Source organism: Puma concolor, chromosome A3 (genome assembly GCF_028749965.1).
Source record: "Puma concolor isolate L17-30 chromosome A3, mPumCon1.1.hap2, whole genome shotgun sequence".
NCBI classification, from domain to species: domain Eukaryota; kingdom Metazoa; phylum Chordata; class Mammalia; order Carnivora; family Felidae; genus Puma; species Puma concolor.
In genome coordinates, this window is record NC_141669.1 from 118,943,444 (window position 1) to 118,968,782 (window position 25,339).

General features: G+C 41.6%; 2 protein-coding genes across 4 annotated transcripts in view; one reads left to right on the forward strand and one right to left on the reverse strand.

The window, feature by feature from the left end:
* The window catches only part of MROH8 (maestro heat like repeat family member 8), a 58,663-nt gene extending 43,853 nt beyond the window's left edge, over positions 1 to 14,810 (reverse strand). Inside the window, exons 1-4 of one of the 2 annotated variants that reach the window (XM_025932656.2) lie at positions 14,302 to 14,810; positions 11,409 to 11,530; positions 8,692 to 8,837; positions 4,665 to 4,787 (exon numbers count right to left, since the gene is read on the reverse strand). In XM_025932656.2, the coding sequence (XP_025788441.2) occupies positions 4,665 to 4,787; positions 8,692 to 8,837; positions 11,409 to 11,530; positions 14,302 to 14,747 (837 nt within the window). In that variant the 5' untranslated portion in view covers positions 14,748 to 14,810. The remainder of the gene's footprint in view (positions 1 to 4,664; positions 4,788 to 8,691; positions 8,838 to 11,408; positions 11,531 to 14,301) is intronic. The other variant, XM_086702159.1, reaches the window with a different exon arrangement.
* The window catches only part of RPN2 (ribophorin II), a 60,997-nt gene continuing 49,871 nt past the window's right edge, over positions 14,214 to 25,339 (forward strand). The window contains exons 1-2 of one of the 2 annotated variants that reach the window (XM_086702160.1): positions 14,214 to 14,448; positions 19,026 to 19,219. In XM_086702160.1, the coding sequence (XP_086558286.1) occupies positions 14,436 to 14,448; positions 19,026 to 19,219 (207 nt within the window). In that variant the 5' untranslated portion in view covers positions 14,214 to 14,435. The remainder of the gene's footprint in view (positions 14,449 to 19,025; positions 19,220 to 25,339) is intronic. The other variant, XM_086702161.1, reaches the window with a different exon arrangement.

A 25,339-nucleotide genomic window follows, 5' to 3' on the forward strand; every position in this document is an offset into this window, starting at 1 on the left:
GGTGACTATCCAGAGCACAGCAATCATTCTTTCTCTGGGAACTGCCTCCAATACACAGACAGGGATGCCCAGAAATCATGTCATTACTATACGATGCTGCCCCCAAACATACCTAATTGATGAAGGAGTGGAGAACAGACCCAGTCTGAGCCAATTGGATTCCCTCTCCCAGAATCTGGAATTTTAATTTTTTTAATGTTTATTTATTTTTCAGAGAGAAAGAGAGAGAGATAGAGAGAGAGAGAGAGAGGGAGTGCAAGCTGGGGAGGGGCAGAGAGAGAGGGAAACACAGAATCTGAAGCAGGCTCCAGGCTCTGGGCAATCAGCACAGAGCCCGATGTGGGGCTTGAACCCATGAAATGCAAGATCATGACCTGAGCCGAAGTCAGACACTGAACCCAAGACTGAGCCACCCAAGCGCCCCCCAGAATCTGGAATTTGAGAATGACAGACACAGATTGAGAGCTGCTAGAGGTTTGAGTCATAGTCACTGGAGAGCAACCCCTGCCTTTGAGACCCCAGGAGTTGTCCTGGAACATGCTCTTCTGGAGGCTTGATTGTTAAACCTCTTCCTCAGAGTCTAAGAGAGATATCCCAGCATGCTGTTTTTGTTTTTTCTTTTAACTTAAGTGAGCCAGAGTTGATTTGTATTGCTTTCTCCAACAAGAATCTTAACAAGTCTTAACAAAATGACAGAGTTTGTCTCAAAGGCCTTAACGAAAGCCAGACAGATATTACTGTCTCCATTTTTCAGGTGGAGCCAGAGGTTCAGAGAAGCTAAATGATTTGTCTAAGATCACATGGGTTGCACTTGACAGAACTGGAACTAGAATTATGTCTTCTAATTCCTAAAATAGCTCTCTTTCCTCTCCACCATTCTGTTTCAGGGAGCTCAAACTCTCACTGGCACAAATGGACAGTCTTTTCATATTAGTTCAGTCTACTATGAACTGCCCATCCTCTGAAATCCTTCAGCATTTATTACCCATACAACTGAACAGTCTTCTGGCACATCATTCTCATCCATTGCCTGCCTTGCTGCTCAAGTAAATACAGTGCCTGTTCAATACTAAGTGTACCTTTATTTACCAAACAACAAAATAGTAGCTGGGTTTTGTGGAGGACCCCAGGTACAGAATTAGGGTAGAGCCCCTAGCAGGCAGAGGAGAAGTAAGAGGCACTAAGGACAGGTCTGCCTCCATTAAAATTCCAGTAGAGTAGGTCTTAGTGCCTGTGTCTGCTGCTGGCCACCAACAGCATCTAAAAAGGACCCCCACTGCTATTCTGCTTATTTCTAGAACCCTGGCCTGGACAGAGCTACATAGTAATTTGCCAGTCAAAGCCCCTACCCACTGGTCCCTTCTGTCTACCCTATCCATCACATCCTCCAAGCTTAATCAGAAGATCTATCTGGATTAATTTCACATCAATCTTATCATTTTTTTATTTATTAAAAAATTTTTTTTTAATTTTTATTTTTTTGAGAGACAGAGTGCAAGTGGGAGGGGCAGAGAGAGAGGGAGACACAGAATCCGAAGCAGGCTCCAGGCTCTGAGCTGTCAGCACAGAGCCTGATGTAGGGCTTGAACTTGTGAACTGTGAGATCATGACCTGAGCCGAAGTCGAGTGCTTAACCAACTAGCCACCCAGAGGCCCAATCTTATCATTTCTTTACTCTACATCCCAGTTGCCATTGCATTTTTTCTTTTCTATTAAAGTTCTCAACAGAATTTTTACAGGTTTTTTGACTTTGAGATAATAGACATACAATAAACAATACATATTTAAGTGTATAGTTTGATGATTTTGACTTATGTGTACATCCATGAAATACCATCACCACAATCAAGATAATAAACATACGGGGGTGTATGGGTGGCCCAGTCAGTTAAGCATCCAACTCTTAACTTTGGCTCAGGTCATGATCTCATGGCTTGTGAGTCTGAGCCCCCCATCAGGCTCTGCACTGACGGCACAGAGCCTGCTTGGGATTCTGTCTCCCTCTCTCTCTGCCCCTCCCGGGCTTGCTCTCTCTCTCTCAAAATAATAAAAATAAACCAAAAAAAAAAAAAGAAGACAATGAACATATGGATCACTCCCTAAAGTTTTTTGTGTTACTTTGTAACTTCTCACTCCTGTTTCTCCCCATTCTACTCCTATTTTCAGGTAACCACTGATCTGATGTCACCTTACATAAGTTTGCATTTTCTAGAATTTTATATAAATGGAATTATATGACATAGATCTTCTTTTTCTGGCTTCTTTCACACAGCATGATTATTTTGAGATTCATTCAAGTTGTAGCATGTATCAATAGTTTGGTCCTTTTTATTGCTGGACAGTATTCCATTGTAAGGATATACCATAATGTGTTTATCCATTCATCTGTTGATGGACATTTGTTTCCAGGGTTCAGCTATTATGAATTGAACTTCTATGAACATTTGTGTACATGTTTTTGTTTGGGCACGTGCTTCGTTTTACCTAGGAGTGGAACTGCCGGGTCATATGGTCAGTATTTAATGTTCTAGTGGGTGTGTAGTTGAATCTCACTGCGGTTTTAATTTGCTTTTCCCTAATCACAGTGAGGGAACATCTCTTCATATGCTTATTTATAAATCTTTTTTCGTGGAGTATCATAATAGATCTTTTCCCCCATCCTTTCCATATTCTGTTCATAGCTTCTTTGGTTCTTTTTATTTAAATACTGAGGAGGCGGGGCGCCTGGGTGGCTCAGTCGGTTAAGCGTCCGACTTCGGCTCAGGTCATGATCTCGCGGTCCGTGAGTTCAAGCCCCGCATCAGGCTCTGTGCTGACAGCTCAGAGCCTGGAGCCTGTTTCAAATTCTGTGTCTCCCTCTCTCTCTGATCCTCCCCCATTCATGCTGTCTCTCCCTGTCTCAAATAAATAAACGTTAAAAAAAAAATTAAAAAAAAAAATACTGAGGAGGCATGCATTGGCATGGGTCATGAGAAGACTGGCAAATGCCTTATGATTCTTCTTTATGATGGATTTCCCCCCCCCCGTAGGTTACTCAGCAGAAGTGCCTCTCCTCTTAGGTACCTCTCTTCTTGGTTTTTGGGAGCTGTACTCTTTTATTCCCTGCACATGGACTTTCAGGGAATTTGTAGACTTGTCCAGTGATGCAATGATCCATGCAATTCTCTCATGGACACCAACTACCTTTAATTCTAGGTTATACCCCTTCTTAGCTCAAATTTTGGTTGATACCTGACAGTGGGTATTTTACTACTGGCAGGACAGATCTAGATGCACGGGATGGGGAAATTCAGTGTACTTTTGCTGTTTGTGACTTGCATTTGTGGATCTTCTGAGCTGGCTGGTTGAAAATGTGGCAACCCACTGATGCCCATTCTTGTAGAAGTGAGATTCTGGAATTGTGACATTTTTTGGGGTCCTGTGGCTGCCTATCACCCTCTTTCTATGGAGTGAAGCCGAGTAGGAAACTGTATTCATTCTTAAATCTGCATTAATATCATTTTACTATTCTTGATGTATTAGTTGGAATAGTTCTCAACCTATTTATGAAGTGTGGTCCCTTCCAAATGGACTGTAAACTCTTGGAGGGCAAAGATGAATACTTCCAGGAAATTTGTATACTTCATTAAAGTACCACAGTGTTCTAAATACAGAAGACCCTTGATAACTGTCTACTGCTTAACAAACCTGTTATCTGGTTAGCCTTCAATTCTGAAAACTAATCATCAGTCTAATTAGCCTTATAGATTTGTGGGTTGGAAAAAAAAAAACTACTCATTTTCCTGGAGTGTGTGAGAAATCTCAGATTCAGAATTTTAGGCTTCAGAGAAACTGAAGGGGATATTTCATAGATGAGAAAAGTAAAGCATCAAAAAGTTAAACACTTGCTTAAGTGCATCACCTCCTTTGTAAAGCCTTTCTGGATCTTTTGACATGGAATCGACCATTCACTAACTCCTCCATACTCATACTATACTTTTTAAAACTTTTGTCACTGTCCCCAAGACACTTGATTACACCTTGCTTGGCTTTAGGAACAGGACTCATGTCTTATCTTTGTAGCCTCAATTCCCGGACACTGCCTGGAACTATGAGGCACTCAATAAGTCAATAAATTAATGTGGCTGAGTGTGGCTGGAGTTAAGTACAAATACAACAGTAAAACGAATACAACCATGTTTCTCAAATGTCAAATATGTGTTAGGTATCATGCTACATGACTTACGTTTATTTCTTATTTGGTACTCTCAATAGCTCTGTGAAGTATACAGCTATTCTTATTTTATAGATGAGGAAAGTGAGGTGCTGAGAAGTTAAATAGCTTCCCAAAGGTCACACAGCTAGAAAGAGGCAGAGCTGGCACTTGAACTTAGGCATCTGATTATAGAGTTTGCCTCACAACTATAGCGTGATTAATGAGAATGCAGTGTTGCCCTTTCTGAGAATTTTAAATGTTGTTCCTCTCCTTTCTACTCATCTTTTAGTTGGTTTTCATGGGTAATTATATTTGTGGATATTCCTGAGTATTTCTCCTCCGTGCACAGATATTGATATGAAAGAGGCCAAGGGATTTGATAATGTATACAAAGCCACTAAAACATTTGTTAGTCAAGTCACTGAATCTGTATGGTCCTGATAATTTGTGATAAGGTCACAATACTTACATTTAGGATATGCACAATGTCCTCTATGTGGCTGTGGATGAATGCTCCTACGGTTTCAGCATAGGGTAAAGCTCGGCTGAGAGAAGACAAAGATCTTAGGAATGTCAGCTTCTCAAGTTCACTCTGAATTTGTGGAAAAATGACAAAAACACAATTACATATTATAATCTCATTTGATAATTGTAGAGGGCTTTTAAAAAATGTTTATTTATTTATTTTGAGAGACAGGGAGAGCACATGTGGGAGGGGCAGAGAAAGAGGGAAAGAGAGAATCTCAAACAGGCTCTGCACCATCAGTGTGGGGCTTGATGCAGGGCTCAAACTCACGAACCACGAGATTATGACCTGAGCAGAAATCAAGAATTAGATGCTTAACTAACTGAGCCACCCAGGCACCCCTGTAGAGGGCGTTGGGGAAGTTTCCTGTAATGTTTCAAACATCTGACATCTCATTAATTCTAGCATCAGTCTTTTATTATAAGTAATGAATAAATTACAGGGGAATGAAATTCCTCATCTGCTGGTCCTGCTTGGGCTTACGATTTAGTTTTCCCTCTCAGCTAGATTAAATGCTAAATTACTAACTGCTCCATGATGGCTCTCCCCACCTTTAGTCTTTGCTTCCCCACCTACCCACCCTGTCTGTATACTGATTAACTGATTAAACTTTCTAAATGTGACCTTTGATGCTGTTACTTCCAGCTCTTGCTCTCTCTTTTTTTTAGTTTTTATTTGAGAGAGAGAGAGAGAGACCATGAGCTGGGGAGAGGGGCAGAGGGGGAAAGGGGGAGAGAGAGAAAGAGAGAGAGAGAGAGAGAGAGAGAGAGAGAGAGAGAGAGAATCTTAAGCAGGCTCCAGGCTCAGCATGCAGCCCGACGTGGGGCTCAAACCCATGACGCAGGATCATGACCTGAGTCTATATTAAGAGTCAGACACTCAAACAACTAAGCCACTCAGGTGCCCCACTTCTAGCTCTCTTCATGCCATTAAAGATTATTTTGAGACTTTAAGGGTTCCTATTAAAATGCAAGATCGGGGGGCGCCTGGGTGGCGCAGTCGGTTAAGCGTCCGACTTCAGCCAGGTCACGATCTCGCGGTCCGGGAGTTCGAGCCCCGCGTCGGGCTCTGGGCTGATGGCTCAGAGCCTGGAGCCTGTTTCCGATTCTGTGTCTCCCGCTCTCTCTGCCCCTCCCCTGTTCATGCTCTGTCTCTCTCTGTCCCAAAAATAAATAAACGTTGAAAAAAAATAAATAAATAAAAAAATAAAATGCAAGATCAGGGCGCCTGGGTGGCACAGTCGGTTAAGCGTCCGACTTCAGCCAGGTCACGATCTCGCGGTCCGGGAGTTCGAGCCCCGCGTCGGGCTCTGGGCTGATGGCTCAGAGCCTGGAGCCTGTTTCTGATTCTGTGTCTCCCTCTCTCTCTGCCCCTCCCCCGTTCATGCTCCGTTCATGCTCTGTCTCTCTCTGTCCCAAAAATAAATAAACGTTGAGAAAAAAAAAATGTTTTTTAAAATAAAAATAAAAATAAAAATAAAAAAATAAAATGCAAGATCTTGGGAGCCTGGGTGGCTCAGTAGGTTGAGCCTTCAACTCTTTTTTTTTTTTTTTTTTTTTTTTTTAATATTTGAGAGAGAGAGAGACAGAGCACAAGGCGGAGAGGGGCAGAGAGATGGAGACAGAATCTGAAGCAGGCTGCAGGCTCCAAGCTGTAAGCTGTCAGTATAGAGCCCGATGTGGGGCTCAAACTCACAAGCAGTGAGATCATGACCTGAGCCAAAGTCAGACGCTTAACGGACTGAGCCACCCAGGCGCCCCGAGCCTTCAATTCTTTTTTTTTTTTTTTTTTTATATATGAAATTTATTGTCAAATTGGTTTCCATACAACACCCAGTGCTCATCCCAAAAGGTGCCCTCCTCAATACCCATCACCCACCCTCTCCTCCCTCCCACCCCCCATCAACCCTTAGTTTGTTCTCAGTTCTCAACAGTCTCTTATGCTTTGGCTCTCCTATCATGGTATTTGTGACACTCTGACAAAACTATCTTCTTATTCATCTATTTTCCTGCCTGGTTGTAGGTTCAGATCAAGGTAGGGAATGGATTTTCTTTTTTTTTCAATTCACTGCAGCAATGCAATCCCTATATTAATTACAAAGAAATGATTTATATAAAGCTCTGCTGCCATGAAGTGTAAAGAACAGTTTAAGTCAAAAGTGAAGACCAACAGGGGTGCCTGAGTGGCTCTGTCGGTTTAGTGTCCGACTTTAGCTCAGGTCATGATCTTACTGTTTGTGAGTTCAAACCCCCATCGGGCTCTGTGCCGACAGCTCAGAGCCTGGAGCCTGCTTTGTCTCCCTCCCTCTCTCTTTCTCTCTCAAAAATAAATAAACATTAAAAAAAAAGTGAAGACCAACATTCTGGCTTTAAAAAATTTTTTTTAAATGTTATTTATTTTTGAGAGAGAGAGAGAGAGAGAGAGAGAGATGGAGTGTGAGCAGAGGAGGGGCAGAGAGAGAGAGGGAGACACAGCATCCAAAGCAGGCTCCAGGCTCTGAGCGGTCAGCACAGAGCCTGATGTGGGGCTTGAACCCACAAACCGTAAGATCATGACCTGAGCCGAAGTCAGACACTTAACCGACTGAGTCACCCAGGGGCCCCTAAAAAATTTTTAATTAGCATTATACATAAAGGAAATGTAAAGCTTGAATAATTTTTACAAACCAAAACATCTGCATATATATATTCAAAGAAAATGAAATCTGGATCTCAAAGAGACCTCTGCACTCCCAGGTTCACCACAGCATTATTCACAACAGCCAAGATATGGAAACAACCTAAGTGTCTGTTGACAAATGACAGACACCTTCGATACTGTCACTTAAACATACCAGGCTTCTCTCAGTTCATAAAACATGCTCTTCTCCTTTCTGCCTCAAGGTTGTTAAACATACCATGTCCTATTTCTGGAATACTTCCTCCAATTCTAACTTCTAGTTTCTCCTAGTCATTCCTCAGATCTGAGCTCAAGGTGTCCTTCCTCAGAAATGCCCAAGGTTGGGGCGCCTGGGTGGCTCAGTCGGTTAAGCGTCCGACTTCGGCTCAGGTCATAATCTCACGGTCTGTGGGTTCGAGCCCCGCGTCAGGCTCTGTGCTGACAGCTCGGAGCCTGGAGCCTGTTTCAGATTCTGTGTCTCCCTCTTCCTCTGACCCTCCCCTGTTCATGCTCTCTCTCTGTCTCAAAAATAAATAAATGTTAAAAAAAATTTAAAAAAAAGAAATGCCCAAGGTTAAGATAAATTCTTCTGTTATGTGCTCTCACAGAATAAACTAATGAATGAATGTTTTGCCTGAACAACAGAATACTGTGCTAAGTAGGAAAATATAGACCTATAGCTATTGACCTAGAAAACTTTTTTCCTCCCACCATCTCTGATGTTTATTTTTCTATAATTACATGCATTTTAAAAATAATTTTGTATTTTATTTTTTTTAATGTTTTATTCATTTTTGAGGGAGAGAGAAAGAGACAGAGCACGAGCAAGGGAGGGGCAGAGAGAGGGGGAGACACAGAATCTGAAGCAGGCTCCAGGCTCTAAGCTGTCAGCACAGAGCCTGACACGGGGCTTGAACCCATGAACCGCAAGATCATGACCCGAGCCAAAGCTGGATGCTTAACCAACTGAGCCACCCAGGCATGCCTAATTACATGCATTTATATGTGTTGAAGAAAAAGACTGAAAATAAATACACTAAAACATTAACATTAGTTATCTTAGGAGAGTGGGATTTGTAAAGACTTTTATTTTTATTTTCTTCCTTTAATAGGAATTTCATAGTTTTTATAAACATAAGTATAAATACAATTTATAAATGTATACATGTATATTATCAAAATATAATCATAAATCAGTTTTATAGTCTAGAATATCAGTTATATTTGCATGTTAACAAAACAATAAATGTTTAAAATATTTGTTAAAATGGAGGAATAAGTTGGATAACTAGGTAAGACTGCTTGTGCACACCTGTAGGTCACCATTAAAAAACTCCTGGATAGACTGGATCAGCCTCTCAACAATGGGCTCACTGAGGGGGCCTTGTTGGGTCAGGTGTCTGAAGCTATCTGTGAGCGATTCCTGAGGGAGTCCAGCGATGTCAGAGATGTCCGAGTCTAATACCAAAACGAACACAGCAGGTGATGCCTCCATACTACGTAAAGTTATACAGTCTAGTGGGGAGAGCCACTGGACATCAGGTTAGGCATGTCCTGGTCTCACCTTTACTATCTGCTCTGCAACCTTGACTAAGTCCCTTCTGCTCTCTGAGTCTCAATTTTCTCAATTACAAATTCAACATTCTTTTTTTTTTTTTTAATTTTTTTTTTTTTAACATTTATATTTGAGACAGAGAGAGACAGAGCATGAACGGGGGAGGGTCAGAGAGAGGGAGACACAGAATCTGAAACAGGCTCCAGGCTCTGAGCTGTCAGCACAGAGCCCGACGCGGGGCTCGAACTCGCGGACCGCGAGATCGTGACCTGAGCTGAAGTCGGATGCTTAACCGACTGAGCCACCCAGGCGCCCCACAAATTCAACATTCTTTAAGGGCCTCCTAAGCTACAAAAACCTTTAAGTGTGAGCTATGACAGAGTGGTTAAGAGCACGGATTTTATATCTCAGTTTGAGACTAATTTGAATCCTGGCTCTACTACTTATTAGTTGTATGATCTTTATCAAGATAGTTTGCCTCTTGGTACCTTAGTTTCCTCACCTGTAAGACAGGGTTATTATGAGGATTAAGTGAGGTAATAAATACAAAAGACTTATCTCAGTATGTGGCCTCCAATAAGCATTTAAATAGTAGATTTTATTATTAAAAAGTCTATGACTCTGGGGTGCCTGGGTGGCTCAGTTGGCTAAGCATCCGACTTCGGCTCAGGTCATGATCTCGCAGTCTGTGAGTTTGAGCCCTGCATTGGGCTCTGTGCTGGCAGCTCAGAGCCTCGAGCCTACTTTGGATTCTGTGTCTCCCTCTCTTCTCTCTCTGCCCCTCCCCTGCTCATGTTCTGTCTCCCTCTTTCAAATATAAACATTAAAAAAAAAAAGTCTATGACTCTGTAGTGACAAGAGCTTAAAATATAGTAGCAGCCCCTTGTTGATCTCTCCCTACTGGACCAGGTTGCAGTAAATGTCTGAAGTCTCTCCTTCCAGACCTGGGATATACTTTGATTAAGAGCACAGGCTATGGAGTAGGTCTGCCTAGGCTTGGATCCTTGCTCTGCCTCTTTCTAGCATTCTGACCTTGTGTGATCTTACTTTCTCCGGACATATTTCTTCATTTCCAAAATGAGGATGATAATAGAGCCTACCTCATTTGGTTGATACAGAGCTAGCACCAAGGAAGTGTTGGTAAATATTATTCCCTTGTTGAGTGACAATTATGGTGGCATCCTTTCCCTCTTCGTATTGCTTTGCATCCTTACCTCCTCTATTTTCCTAAACCAAATCCCTTATTCCTGTTGGGGAAACAGTCTTACTATTTCCCCCTTTACATACCCATCATCTGAGGGTTTCTACCACCCTTCTTCTGTACACTTTTTGCTCTCCTGAATTATAGCCTCTCCTGCAGATTCCTGCAACTCACTGTCACATTCTTCTCATGCACTAGAAGCCCTGTTCTCATTCACCTCTCATCTTTGCATGGGCTTTCCTTCTCTCTGCATGTTTCTTCTTCTTCCCCACCTTCCCTACTTCCTACCCTGTTTGCCTAGCTAGCACCCACTCATCTTTCAGGGCTCTGTGCCAGGATGCCTTTCTTAAATCCTCTCTTTGCCCGTTTTGACTAAGTATCCTCCTAGCTGCTAAAAAACCTCTTTATATCTGTTCCCTATCCCCACTCCCAATCATCCATATTAAACTGAGTTCCAGTCATTTATTTATAAGTCTGTTCTGTTCATTAGTAGATCTCCAGCAGCTAGATCAGTGTTTATAGCATAGTAGGGCTTCAATAAATATTTGTTGATTGAGTGTAGAAATGAGTAAATGTAGTTCCTAAATAGTCTTTCCTGTCTCATGCACATGCTATTATATCCACCTGGAATGTTCCTTCCTCCACTTCTTGCATGGGTTGTTCTTTCATATCCTGGAGGACTCCTTCAGGTTTGAACCACACCATCTCAGATAGGTGTTCTCTGACGACCATGGCTTAAAATCGGTTCCCATCTCCCTTACTTTTTGTCTCAGCCCTTTGTATAATTCTTTTAGAGTATTAACTACAGCTCATACTTTATTTGATATGTTTAATTTTTTTGGTCCTTTCCAGCAAATTATTTGAGGACAGGGAACATGTCAATCTTGTTCATTACTGTACACTCAGCAACTGGTACTCAATGAATGTTTGCAGAATAAAAGATAGATATTCTGTAGCCCGATCAAGTTTCCACCTACAACCATCTTTCTCTTATCAGAATCCTTCCAGCACCTAGACTCTGTGCAAGTCTGCAGGATTGCCTGTCACAGTTTCCTATATGTCTACACAAATATATTTTATCTCATTTTGCCAACCATATTCCAAGCTCTTAAATGCAGGGACCAAATTCATTGTCAAAGTCTAGTTGAGGGCTCTTATCCAGCAACGTGACTTGAAAAGTCCCTGCCAAAAAAAAATTAATAATAATAATAAAATAAATAAATAAATAAATAAATAAATAAATAAATAAATAAAAATCCTTTCCTCCTTTCACCTGTAAGTTCAAGGCTACTTGCATCTTTTTTAACATCCTCTAAATTGCTCAGCTGCAAATCCACACTTCCTGAATCATTGTCAGAAGCACAGGGGATCACTATGTCTTCCCGACTACAGATCCTAGGAATGAAGAGGGGATTAGAAAGGTTAGTATTTTAGGACTGCTTCCATGTCATCACTCAGGTGAAAGCTTAAATGTCACCTTCTCAGAGAAGCATTTACTGGTCACCAGTCTAAGTGAAGTAGCCTCTCTCCACGCAGTCCCACAGCTGTTTTCTAATTTTTTTTTTCATAGTATTTAACCATTACCTACAACTATCAAGTTCATTTGTGTTTGTTTGTTGACTGTCTCCCATCAGACTGTAAGCTCCATGAGGACAGAAACCTTCTCTACACGGTCATGGCTGTATTCCCAGCACCTAGCACAGTGTCAGCCTCATGGGGCATGAATGGATAGGTAAGAAATACCATGTCGCTGTTAAAAGAAACTGAGGTAGAACAATTTCCCCTTCCCTAATCTCCCTTACCCTTTCCTACTTTTTGTTTCTATAGCATGCAATACCTTTTAATGTATCATTCACTTACTTATGATATTGTTTATCATCTCCTCCTGCAAAAAATGTAAGTTCCATGAAGCCAAGGATCTTTGGCTGCTTTGTTCACGAATGTATTCTAAGAGACTAGAATACTGCCAGGCACAAGATAATGTTCAATAAAAACTGACTGAGTGACTGAATAGATCTCTATTTTCTCAATGTTTAGCATATAGTAATGAATGAAAAGGCAAGTTGTTGAGCAATGTGTGTAAACTGTGTGTGTACATATGGACAGACACACACACACACACAAATGTTGGGATACGTGTAGGAAAACTTATGGTATTTAAACTTTTATATTGCCTGAATTTTTTTTTTACATTGGCATGAATATAAGATGTTGACAAAGATGTGGAACGGGGCGGCGGGGGGAGGCACCTGAGTGGCTCAGTCGGCTAAGTGTCGAGATCTTGACTTTAGTTCAGGTCATGATCTCATGGTTTGTGAGATCAAGCCCCACGTCGGGCTCTGTGCTGATTGCACAGAACCTGCTTGGGATTCTCTCCCTCTCTTTCTCGCTCTCTCTCTCAAAATGAATAAACATTAAAAAAAAAAAAAGATGTGGAGCACAGAACTCCTATAAATCAGAGTTGGTAGTGTATATTGGTACAACCATTTTGGAAATAATTTGGCATCATCTGGTAAAGCTGCAAATGTGCCTATAACATGATTGCAATAGATATAAACAACCATAAAAGCATACACAATGGTAAAATGTAGTAAAATAATAACGAAATGATGAGTTTGGTTTTCAATCGATTTTATTTCATTGTTAAGTTTGTATAATTTAATTTTTCTAAGTAGCTGTATTTAACAACCAATTTGAAAAGTTCTTGCTAAATTTAATAAGTGAGTCTCACAAGTCAGTATGAGATGGTTCCAGCACAACACTGGTTGTCTTATTATTGAGTTGGGAGATTTTTTTAGTATTTATTTATTTATTTTGAGAGAGAGGGAGAAAGCCTGAGCAGGGGAGGGGCAGAGAGAGAAGGAGAGAAAGAATTCCAAGCAAGCTCTGCACTGTTAGCTTAGAGCCCCACACAGGGCTTGATCTCACCAACCACGAGATCAAGACCTGAATATAAATCAGAAGTCAGAGGCTTACTGACTGAGCCACTCAGGTGCTCCAGTAAGAGTTTTATATATATATATATATATATATATATATATATATATATATATATATATTCTCTATCAGCACCATCCATTAGAAATTTCTGTGATATTGGAAATTTCTATAATTCTGTGCTGTCCAAAATGATATCCAGTGGCCACATGTGGCTATTGAGCACTTGAAATGTGACTAGCACAACTAAGGAACTTTTAATTTTAATTAATTTAAAGTCAAATTCAGATATTCACGTATAACTAGTATGTAAGTATCTATTTTATTTAATAGCACAGTAGCAGACAGAAAGACCTCACTCTTCCCTATTTGGGGTAATGACATTGGGGACACTAATATTTACCATATTGTGCATGCTTTTAGATGTTCTTAACAGTTAAAAGCACAGATTATGGAGTCAGAATGTCTGGGTTCAAATCTTTAGTTCCTTTCTCTAGAAAATGGGAATAACAGGACAAACCTCACAGAATGGTGATAAGGAGTAAATAAAGTACGGAGAATGCTTACTACACTCGGGCTATCCTGTAAACGCTCAATTATTACAGTTAGTTATTATTGAGTTCTTAGATAAGACACTTTCATTTTTTTTATTATTATTATTACGGGATTCTTCTTATCTTAAAACAAACAAGCTGCTTTTGTCTCAGGAGTCACTTCTATTTTTGACCCTGTTACTTCTGTAAAATTGGGCTAATAGGCTCAGTTATTTTGAGAGGTACTAAACGTCACCTATAGGTCAGTTACTAACGAGCGAAACAGTCTTTGGAGGAAACTGCCATAATTCCTTAAAGGAAAAAAAACTTAAAAGGAAAAGAAAAAGAAAACCTAAGCCCTCGAATATTACCCGCCCCTCCTCAAGGGACCCTACCCATTCCTTTAAAATTGGCCGGGCTGCAGAGAGAAGACTGAGTGACGGCGCGATCGGCCAATCAACGCGATTGGCCAATCAGAGGAGGCCCCGTTTCGGGCCCTCCCCAAAGCCTCATCCAACCGCGTACCGGTAGCGCCCGGATCAAGACCGTTGCGAGGCGGCCGGTTCCAAATGGGCCAGGTTGCGGGGGGTAGGCGGGCCTATACAGAAGGACCGCGGCGCCCTTTGCGCGTGGGGACTGGAATTCAGGCCCCAGCTGCTGGGACTGGCCCGACCCAGCGGGACGGCAGGGACTAACCTGTGTCTAGATCCCATCCCAGCACGCGCAGACCGCCGCGAGTCCCTGGCGTCCCCTCCGGCGCGCTCTTGGCGCCACTTTCCCGAGCGGAAGTCAGCCTGCGGCTCGGGCCCTGGTGGGACCTGCTCGGAGAAATGGCGTCGCCGGGTGAGGCGTTGTGCATGGCTCGGCAACGGGGCCCCGCGGCCGGCACGCCTGGGCGAGTGGGCCGTAGCCCGCGGGAGGCTAGTGCTCGCCCCTCGGGAGCCGGCCAGGCGGGAGCTTCTTCCCCTGTGGGGAAGGGGCATGTGCTTGGGCTCTTTTTGGGGTCGTGTGATGGAGGGCTGTCTAGCTGGTGGGACTGCAGGCAAGCGGAGGTGGGGTGGGTGCGAGTGCGGCGTGGAGCTACGGGTGCCCCCGAGGCCCAACCGGGGGCCTCGGTTAACCCTAGGTCTGGCTTCACTCATTCATTTGACTCGCGGCGGTTCCCGGACCGGCGGGGGGTGCCTGAGTGGAAGCTTTCGGCCAAATCGTTCTTCTTTGGACCGTGGTTTCCTTTTTAGTAAAAAGGAGGAAGGAAATCACTCACCTGAGAACGTAGGATATAAATTCTGAAGTTAGATTCTCCTGGTGCATGCTTGTAGCCTGCCAAGTGTTCGTTTTGTGTTCCAGCGCAAGTTCCTTAACCTCTCCGCACCTCAGTTTCTGATGTGTAAACTAGATCAGTCACATTATCCGCTGCATAAATTGCTGTATCAAAATAAGCTGATTCCCTTGCGTAGTTTAAAATAGTATATGGCACTAAGCAAGCATCAATAAAGTTAACTGCATTGCTAGTTATTGAGTGAGCACTGTGCAGAATGGAATCCTCATGTAGTCTCACCGCGGCGGCGTGGGGCATGTGTACTATTATTTACATTTGACAGATAGGAAGGCAGAATTTCAAAGAAGAGAAGTAACTTGCCCACGATAACAGTGACTAAGATACTGGGTCATTGTTCCAGTTTTTGAAAAGTTGAGGGTGATAGAGTGGTTAAAAACAAACTTTGGATTCAAAATGCCTGCAGTTTGATTCTCATTTGTTTTTTAGGGCAGGTAACTCCTGAGTCTCAATTTCTTGGTCTGTAAACCACACTCATTTGCATGTTGTGAAGATTTAATGACTCAGTGCATGCCAAGTACTTAGCATATAGTATGGGCATATCCCACACATGTTTTCATAGTCATTTACTAGATCTTAATATATTGAGTACATGCATGTATACAAAGCACTGGAGATTCAGGTTTTTCTTGCATTTTTCTATCCTTTAAAAGTTCTGGCTTTGACCTTGAATTCTAGCCAGACTGACTGCTTCTCACCTCTACTACTGTCACCCTGGCTGTGACCACCATTATCTTTTTACTTGGGTTATTACTAACTGGTGATCCTTTTTAGGTCCTTTCTCCTGCATAGTCTCAACACAGTTTTGTTTATTCTTGGCAATTGTGTCAAGATCCCATTAAATCCTGACAATTGTGTCAATGATCCTGTTAAAATGTAAATCAAATCACTCCTCAAAACTTTCTAGTGGCTTCCATCTCACTCATTAAAAGCCAGAGGCCCTACAAAGATGTTAAAGGCCCTTCAGATTTAACCTCTGCTGCCTTTATCACCGCTTCCATACTTTTCATCTTTTGCTTATGCTACTCTAGCTATACTTTCCTCTTTGCTAATATCCAAGAATACTATATATACTGCTGATTCAGGGTCTTTGCACTTGCTTTTCTTCTTGGGATAGTTTCCCCAAAAATGTCTTTGTGACTTGCTCCTTCTTTTCCTTCAGGTCTATACACAGTAGTTTTATTTCTTAGTTAGACCTTCATGGACTCTCATATTAAAAATTGTAGTTCTTCTCAGTTAATCTCTTCTGTGCTTTTTTATTCTCCATAATGATTGTCACCTAACATGATGAATAATGTTTCTTAATTGTGTTGTGTGATATCTTCCTTTTCACCCTAGAATGTAGACTCCGTGAGGTCTTGTTTTGTTTTTTCTGTTTCCTGCTTTAATACCAAAAATAGTGCTTGGTAGGCATCCAATAAATATTTTATTAATGAATGCATTATAGATTTCTTTCTAGTGTTTTTAAATTTTTTTTTTCAACGTTTATTTATTTTTGGGATAGAGAGAGACAGAGCATGAACGGGGGAGGGGCAGAGAGAGAGGGAGACACAGAATCGGAAACAGGCTCCAGGCTCTGAGCCATCAGCCCAGAGCCTGATGCGGGGCTCGAACTCACGGACCGCGAGATCGTGACCTGGCTGAAGTCGGACGCTTAACCGACTGCGCCACCCAGGCGCCCCTCTAGTGTTTTTAAAAACAATTTTTTTTAATGTTTATTTTTGAGAGAGAGACAGACAGACAGAGAGTGAACAGGGGAAGGCAGAGAGAGAGGGAGACACAATCCCAAGTAGGCTCCAGGCTCTGAGCTGTCAGCACAGAACCCAACACGGGGCTCGAAGCCGCTAATGGCGAGATCGTGATCTGGTCCAAAGTCGGACGCTTAACTGACTGAGCCAGGCACTCCTTCTAGTGTTTTCTTAAACTGTCTATTTTTTTATTTTGAGAGGGAGAAAGAGGAAGCGTGAGCAGGGGAGGGGCAGAGAGAGAGGGAAAGAATCCCAAAATGTAGGGCTCCATGTGGGGCTTGATCTCACAAAACATGAGGTCATGACCTCAGCCAACATTGAGTCGGATGCTCATATGACTAAGTCTCCCAGGCACCTCTCTTTCTAGTGTTTTAAAAAGAACTTTTCACATTTTTTAGATTATTTAACACATACACAAGGATTTAAATAGAACTAGCATTCATAGAAGAACGATTCTGAGTAGCACTAATGTAGGCATCATTTCTATAATATACTCCAAAAAATAATTATCTAACCTCTTTAGTTAGATTTGAGTTTGAGTCCAAGATCGGCTGCAGGCTACTCTCACTCTGAATTTTCTTATTTGTAAAATAGATACAATCATGCTTTTTAATAAAAAAAGTAATGTGTATGCCCAACGTGGGCATTGAACTCAACAACCTCGAGATCAAGTGTCACATGCTCTACCAGTTGAGCCAGCCAGGCTCTCCCTAATAATGCCTTTCTTAAGGGATTATAGTTCAAAGTAAATTTGACACTATAGACAGAGGTTTAGGACCATTTCTATTGGCCTCATGATTATAGTAGTGCTCCCGTATCTGCAGGGCATACTTTCCAAGAACCCCGGTGGATGCCTAAAACTGAACCCTATACATATGTGTTTTTTTCTATACATGCATACCTATGATAAAGTTTAATTTATAGATCAGGCACAGTGAGAGATTAACAACAATAACTAATAGTAAAAGAACAGTTACAACAATACATTGTGCTAAAGGCTATGTGAATGTGGTCTTCCCTCTCTTTCAAAATATCTTGTCCTGTACTCACCCTTCTTCATATAGATAACTACATGATAAAATGCCTACGTGATGAGATGAAGTGAGGTGAATGACACAGGCATTGTGATGTAACGTTAGGCTACTGTTGACCTGACAGTCCTGGACCGTGTTTGAACATGGGTAACTGAAACCATGAAAAGTGTGGATAAGGTGATGGTGGTGAAGGATGGATATTGTACAATCGGGTGGCAGACAATTCAGGAAACAGCCCATAGAATGTACCATTCCTAACTGCTTCCTGTCTCCTGGAGCGTAATAGACAAGGATTAACTTTTCTTTCCATGTATTTAGCAAATATTAATTTAGTACTATGCCAGGTGATGTGTAATACTTGGAAATACGGGGATGTATCGGAGAAACTATCCTGGAGCTTACAGTTTAGCAGAGGAATCAGACATTACACTATTACTTACGGTTGTGAAAAAGACAACATGGAAGAAGTACCGGTTGCTATGCATTGATCTGGCAACAATAGCAGTGCTAATAGAGGTAGCTAACATTTATGTAGTTCTTGCTGTAACAGTCACTGCTCTAAGATCTTTCTATGTTAACTCATGTAATCCTCATTACACCCCTAAGGTAGGTACTGTTACTCCCCACTTTACACTTGAGGAAACTAAGGCATGGGTTGGCCACATTGTAACTGCCACAGCCACGCTGCTAATAAGTAGCAGAGCTAGAATTTAAACCTGGCCTCAGAGGTCACATTCTTTATAGTACTTTATAGTGTGGCTGTATAAGTCACTATAGTACTGGGGACCTAACCCAAGTACTGAGGGCTGTTGGGAGGCTTTTTAAAGAAGAGATACTTGAAATCTGAGAGTAAAAATTAAGCAAAGTTGAAGTAAGGGAAAGCATGAAAAAGTGCTGGGTAGGGAAGAACATGACTCATTAGAGGAACAGAGGGAGCCAGAGAGCCACAGATGGAGGGAAGAGTGAGGGAAGAGATCCTGTGAGAGGCAGGCAAGGCCGTGGTGAGGGGTCAGGATTGGGCCTGTCCTAGTGGCATAGGAGTTACAAACGTGCTTGAAATGGAGTGGCCTGATGGGTTCTGTGCTTCAGCCCACAGAGGCTGCCAGGAGGACTGCCCTTCAGATGGATGAAGGAGACAGTACCCACCACTCCCTAGGACTTCTTTCCAGTTTAAACCTCCCAGTCCCCTCCCGCTTCCTCTAATGATTTGGTTCCCAGACCTTGGTATACGCCATCATTGGAACTGTACATAGAACTTTGGAATCGTTTGTGGAGTGTATTTAATAGTTATTTCCCCCCAAGGTTCAAGCACTGTCTTCCTGTTGGCTCTGACAATCATAGCCAGCACCCAGGCTCTGACGCCCACTCACTACCTCACCAAGCCAGATGTGGAGAGACTGAAAGCCTCACTGGACCGCCCTTTCACAAGTTTGGAAACTGCTTTCTACTCCATCGTGGGACTCAGCAGCCTTGGTGCCCAGGTGCCAGATGTAAAGGTAAGGCTACTTTTGTCTTGGCCTCATCCCTTGACTGTGTTCCTTTTGTGTACTTCAGAACTAACTCTTGCTCATTTGAGGAAGACCAAGGCAAATCCAATGTAAAAAATACTTATTTCCGTCTGCCAGATCTTTTTTTTTTTTTCTTAATGCCTAATGTATGTTTAGGACCATGCCAGGCGTTATAGTAGAATATAAAGAAGAGTGAGTCTTAGAAACTTAACATTTTACTGTAAACTTGACATTTTACCTCTAGAAACTGTTGCTATAGTTCTGAGTGAGACTGTACAATACCACATGGACTTCTTAAGTGCCCTGTACGTGTGACTCATAAATAATAAAGGAATTCAAGATGAGAGCATTCATATTTATTAAACACTGACACTGTATCAGGCAGTTTTGATTTTTTGTTTTTTTGGACCTTTGATGAGGAACATGCATCATGACTAAAACTTTACCTGGTTTTAGGAACAGTCTTAAGTGAATTTACATTTTATTTATTACAGTAGCATGGATAGCTAGGGTAAAGGGGTTAAGGCCAGGTTTCTCATATAAGCCTTGTGTTATTAGTTTTCTGTGGCTGCATAACAAATGACTATAAATTTAGTTATTTGAAACAGTATTCATCTATTAGCTGATAATTCTGTAGTGAGAAGTCCAGGCAGGTTTGTATGTGCTCTCTACTTAGTGTCACAGAAGGTCCAAGTAAAGGTGTTGGCCAAGCCTGGGCTCTTATCTGGAGGCTCTGGGGAAGAATGTGCTTCAGTTTTCTTCAGGTGATTGACGGAATGCATGCAGTTCTGTGCAGTCTGAAGTCTAAGATCCCCATTTTCTTGTGGGCTGTCAGCCAAGGGCTGCTCTCTGTTCCTCAAGGCGACCCACATTACTTCTCATGTTGTCCCCTCCCCATTTAAGTCAGTAATGTCATGTTGAGTTCTTACTCTTCAAATCTCTCTGATCTTTTCTGCTACCAGTTGGAGAAAACTTTGCTTTTAAAGACCTTTTTCGTCTAATAACCGTTTCCATCTTCCCCTCCCCCAGTACCTTTTACTTGTAGAACAAGCCAGATCAACTCATCCTGGAGAAGTTTCCACATTCTGCCTTTGGTTGATAGCATCTTCATACTGTTTTTGAACATACCTCCTTATCTCTTGTATTCCTATAAACTGATAGTTAGCTCTTGAGGCTTACTTGTATTCAGGTCAATTTTCTTTTTTTTTTTTTTTTAATTTTTTTTTTTTTAACGTTTATTTATTTTTGAGACAGAGAGAGACAAAGCATGAACGGGGGAGGGTCAGAGAGAGGGAGACACAGAATCTGAAACAGGCTCCAGGCTCTGAGCTGTCAGCACAGAGCCCGACGTGGGGCTCGAACGCACGGACCTCGAGATCATGACCTGAGCCGAAGTCGGCCGCTTAACCGGCTGAGCCACCCAGGCGCCCCTCAGGTCAATTTTCTTGGCAAAACCATTTCATAGGTACTTCCTATGTGTACTTTCTATCAATGGGTGTGTAACTAACATCTGGTTGTTTTAATTATGATAAAGTTGGATCAGTGGATTCAGGTGTTGTCAGATTACCCTCTCTCTGTAAACAGTATCTAGTAGGGACTTGTTTTTGTAAAATCTCATCTGACAATATCTTTTAATTGGGAGTTTAGTCTATTTATATGTAATGTAACTATATTGTTTAGTTTAAGTCTACCATCTTGTTTTTTGATTAGCTGTTTTTTTCCTCCTTCCTTCCTGTCTTAGATTGAATAATTTTTTATAATTTAAGTTTATTTATTTATTTTGAAAGAGAGAGAGCATGGGAGGGGCAGAGAGAGGGAGAGAAAGAGAATCCTGAGCAGTCTCTGCACCGTCAACATGGAGTCCGATGCAGGGCTCGAATGCACGAACCGTAAAATCATGACCTGAGCCAAAACTAAGAGTTGGATGCTTAACCGACTGAGCCACCCAGGTGCCCTGGATTGAATTAATTTTTGATTATTCCATTTTATCTCTTCTGTTGGCTTTTTAGCTCTACTTATTATTTTAGTATTTGCTCTAGAGATTGTAATGTGCGTTTGAACTTCATCAATATACTTTGAATTACTATTTTGCTATGTCACGAATAACAAAAGAGCCATATAACGAGATATTTCTATTTAAAATCCTGTCATTTGTGCTATCGTTTTCATACTATTTACTTTCTTTTAAGCATCACAGCCTTGTACTGTCTGTTGTCCAGTGTCTCAACTTCGTATATTTTTTTAGTTTTGTCATTATTGATGGCAGGAGGTAACTTCAATGCCTTTAATTCTGCCACGGCCAGAACTGGTAGTCCCGGTTAATGTTTTGCAATCCATGGCAGTTGTTATTCTTTTTTTTCTTTTTTCTTTTTTGAAGTATAGTTGACCTACAATAACAGTTGTTATTCTTTTTGATGCTCAAAATGTCGCCTTTTAGCCAGTAGGCCAAAATGCCGTTCTATGTGCATTTTTTGCTTGTTTTTATGTGATCTAGTAGGAGAGTTTGTGATGTCTTAGGCTTACTTTTACATTTCCTGCCCCACACTAAAATCAGTAACTGCTATTGATTTATTGAATGCCTCCTGTGTGCTGGGTACATTGGATATATTAGCTTGAGTTAATTGTCTTAATTCTATGTGGTCAAAAATAGTATCCTGTAATAGAGGAGGAAATGGAAGCTCAGAAAGGTTAGGTAATTTGCCCGAGGTCTGCCAGCCATCATCTGAATACTGTATGGCAGAAGTGTTGACAGACTATGGCCCCCAGAGTCAAATCCTGCTTTTGTAAATAAAGCTTTATTGAAACACAGCCATGCCCACTCTTGTAGCGGCTTTTGCACTTTAGCAGTAGAGTTGAGTAGTTACTGTAGAGACCGTCTGGCCTGAAAAGCCTAAAATATTTACTCTCTGGTCCTTTACAAACAGAAAGTTTGTTAATCCTGCTGTATGAGGTCCACACTCATTCAGGTTTCTTCCTGACAGCTAGCTCTTGTTTCCTGCCCAGTATTTCCTTCCTTAACATATGACTGTATTAAGGAGACAATTTTTCCTTGTGATCATACTGTTATAAACCCTCAAGGTGAATGTACTTCCTAGTAAAATTAGTTTTGCTCAAAAGAACGAGTGCAGGCATCGGTGCTAGTTAGCCCAAGTTTTTGATTCTGGCTCCACCTCTCTGTAAAATGGGAGTTACGATCCCTTCCTCACTGGATCATTATAAAAATAAAGTGAAATCCTATTAAGCCTAGTAAGTGTTCGGCCTACAAAAGGCCCTTCAGGTGGTAGTTATTGTTATTATTATTATTATCATCATCGTCAATATTTTAAAAGTTTTGCTTCTATTTATAATTTGTTCAGGGGAGTTCAGACAATGCCTGGCACAGATACTGCAATGTACAGAGGGATGCAGTCTGTAGAGGGCCTGGGGACGAGACAGAGCAGATTGGGAGATACAGAGTGAAACAGTCTTGCCCTATAGAGGTTTTATATTGTGAGATATAGGAGACAAAATTGGAATATTAGGTTAATACTAAATTTTGGTGGATTTGAATGCAGGAAGAGCAGTTTCTACTGGTCATTTTCAAGCTTGTATGGAACTGTAGGATTCAGTCCAGGGAGATCATGGAAGAATGAGCCACTTCCACGTTAGCTAGAGCAGTGGCTTTTTATCTGTCTCATGATTTGGGGTTCCACATGGATTTAGGTTGAACACATACTCCTAAAGGTGTTCTCTGGTGATGTCCAGAGTTTGAGGGGACGTTGGTCAGGGCTGAAGATGCAGACTGAAGCCATCTGGATGGCTGCAGTGCAGTGTGATATGGGGTAATTGCATAATTGGGCCAGCTATGGCTTTGTGTTTATAACACAGACTCTAAAGTCAGACTGCTTGGCTTCAAGTTCTTGACTTCAGAACTACATAGCTGAGTTAACTGTGCAGCTTACCGAACCTTTCAGAATCTGTTTTCTCATCTGTAAGATGGAGATAATAATAGTCCACTCACCACTCATAGTCTGTTAGCATAGTTAACATGGTGATGGCATGGAGTATGTACTAAGTATTAGCTCTCAGCTCTATTATGTAGTAGTAGTGGGTGATGGACATCGATTGACATTTTTCTCGACTGTCATCCCCATTGCTTGATGGCTAATAAACAGAGGGTGTTCGACACATGGTTGTTGAATGAATTGTAAACGTTGGCTTATTAGAAATGGAAGCTCTCAAATATGCCTGTTAACCAGAAAGTAAATGGGTTAATCACACTTTTTTCTTCAAGTCGCTTGTGGAATGTGCTGCGGTGATTGTGTGATGTGCACATCGTAAGCAATGGAAGGGAGTTGTATGGAAGGTTCAAGCTAGCAAATTGCCCTATTAGATGTGCGCACTAAATAAATCCACTGAGGACAGTCTCCCTTACTGCCACTTCCATGTGGTGATGTGCATCCTGCTCCATTGTTGTTGCTTTCAGCTGAGCAGAGAGAATGCCCTCAGCCCTGCTAGATGCACTGAACTGGCTGCTCTCACAGGTAGATCCTTAGGGGAGATTTTGGTTATTTTGTCATAAAAGATTTTCCCAGCAAAACTGAGAGGAATGGGGTTTAATAAGAATATGAGTAGAAGGCAGTTGTAGGAATAACAGAATGTGGAATGAGAGTTAGTTTTAGGTGTTAGGAAGAGTGAACAATTTCATTTTAATAATCAGGTTCTATATATGTATAATTAAAAGCCATACGCACATGAGGGTCACCTGGGAGGCTCAATTCGTTGAGTGTCTGACTTTGGCTCAGGTCATGATCTCATGGTTCGTGAGTTCAAGCCCTGCATCGGGCTCTCTGCTATGTGCACAGAGCCTACTTCAGATCCTCTGTTCCCCCCCTCTCTGCCCTTCACCTGCTTGTTCTCTCTCCCTCAAAATAAATAAACTTAAATAAAAATAATAAGCACATGAGAATGGTGGTTTTATAGATGTTACTGCTTAGCCTTCTTTAAGATTTAAGAATAATGAGAGTTGTTTTGTATTCACTATAATGAAAACATGAAGTAAATAGGTTATATATTATGGCAAAACTTGTGATGTAGTGTTTGAATGACTAAAATCAGGAAACATTAGGCAGTGTTTACAGGTTGTCAGACAATCACACACTTTCCCTGTCTGTAAAAAGGCGAAAATGGTACCTATCTTATAGGGTTGTTATGGGGATTAAATGAGATGATTTGTATAAAACGCTTAGCTTGGGGCGCCTGGGTAGTTTAGTTGGTTGAGTTCTGACTTCGGCTCACATCATGATTTCTTGGTTTGTGAGTTTGAGCCCCGCATCAGGTTCTCTGCTTGGGATCCTCTGTCTCACTGTCTCTGCCCCTTCCTCTCTCTCTCTCTCTCTCTCTCTCAAAAATAAAAATTAAAAAAAAAAAAAAGAATAAAGTGCTTAGCTCAGTGTCTGGTACATGGTGAGTACATATGAAGGACAGGATGTTTGTACCATTCACCGAGTACTGAGTGCTTGTTGAGGGCCAGGTACTCAGCTGGTTGCTAGGGATAGCAGACAGTCAGACATTCCTTCAGGCAGTAATTATTTGTGGAGCATTTGCTATGTGCCAGGCATTATACTAAGTGCAGAAAAGATAACAGCTCATTACCTAGTGAAGGACAGGTACCACGATAGTGAGATCAGGTGCTGAGTACAAAAGGATGCATAGCATGTAGAAAGTCCCAGGCCCACGTGGTGTGTGGAGTTCAGCAGAGGGAGAAGCTCACTCACGCTGTCTGCTGAGAAAGCTCGCCATAAGCCCTAACCTTGTACAGGGGGGTTGCCATCTGTACTGGCTGCTGCACGATTCATTTAGTCATTTAACAGATATTTAGTGAATTCGTGCCATGTGCTTGGCACTGGGGATTCAGTGTTGAACAGTGAAAGAAAGCTTCTGCCCTCTTGGAATGTATACTCTAATAGTGGAGATAGACATTAGTCATATAAGCAAATGTATACATGAATATTTGTAACTACGGTAAGTTTTACGAAGGTGAGGTATATAGTGTTTATTTTTATTTTTTATTAAAAAAATTTTTTTTTAACGTCTATTTATTTCAAGAGAGAGAGACAGCGCACGAGT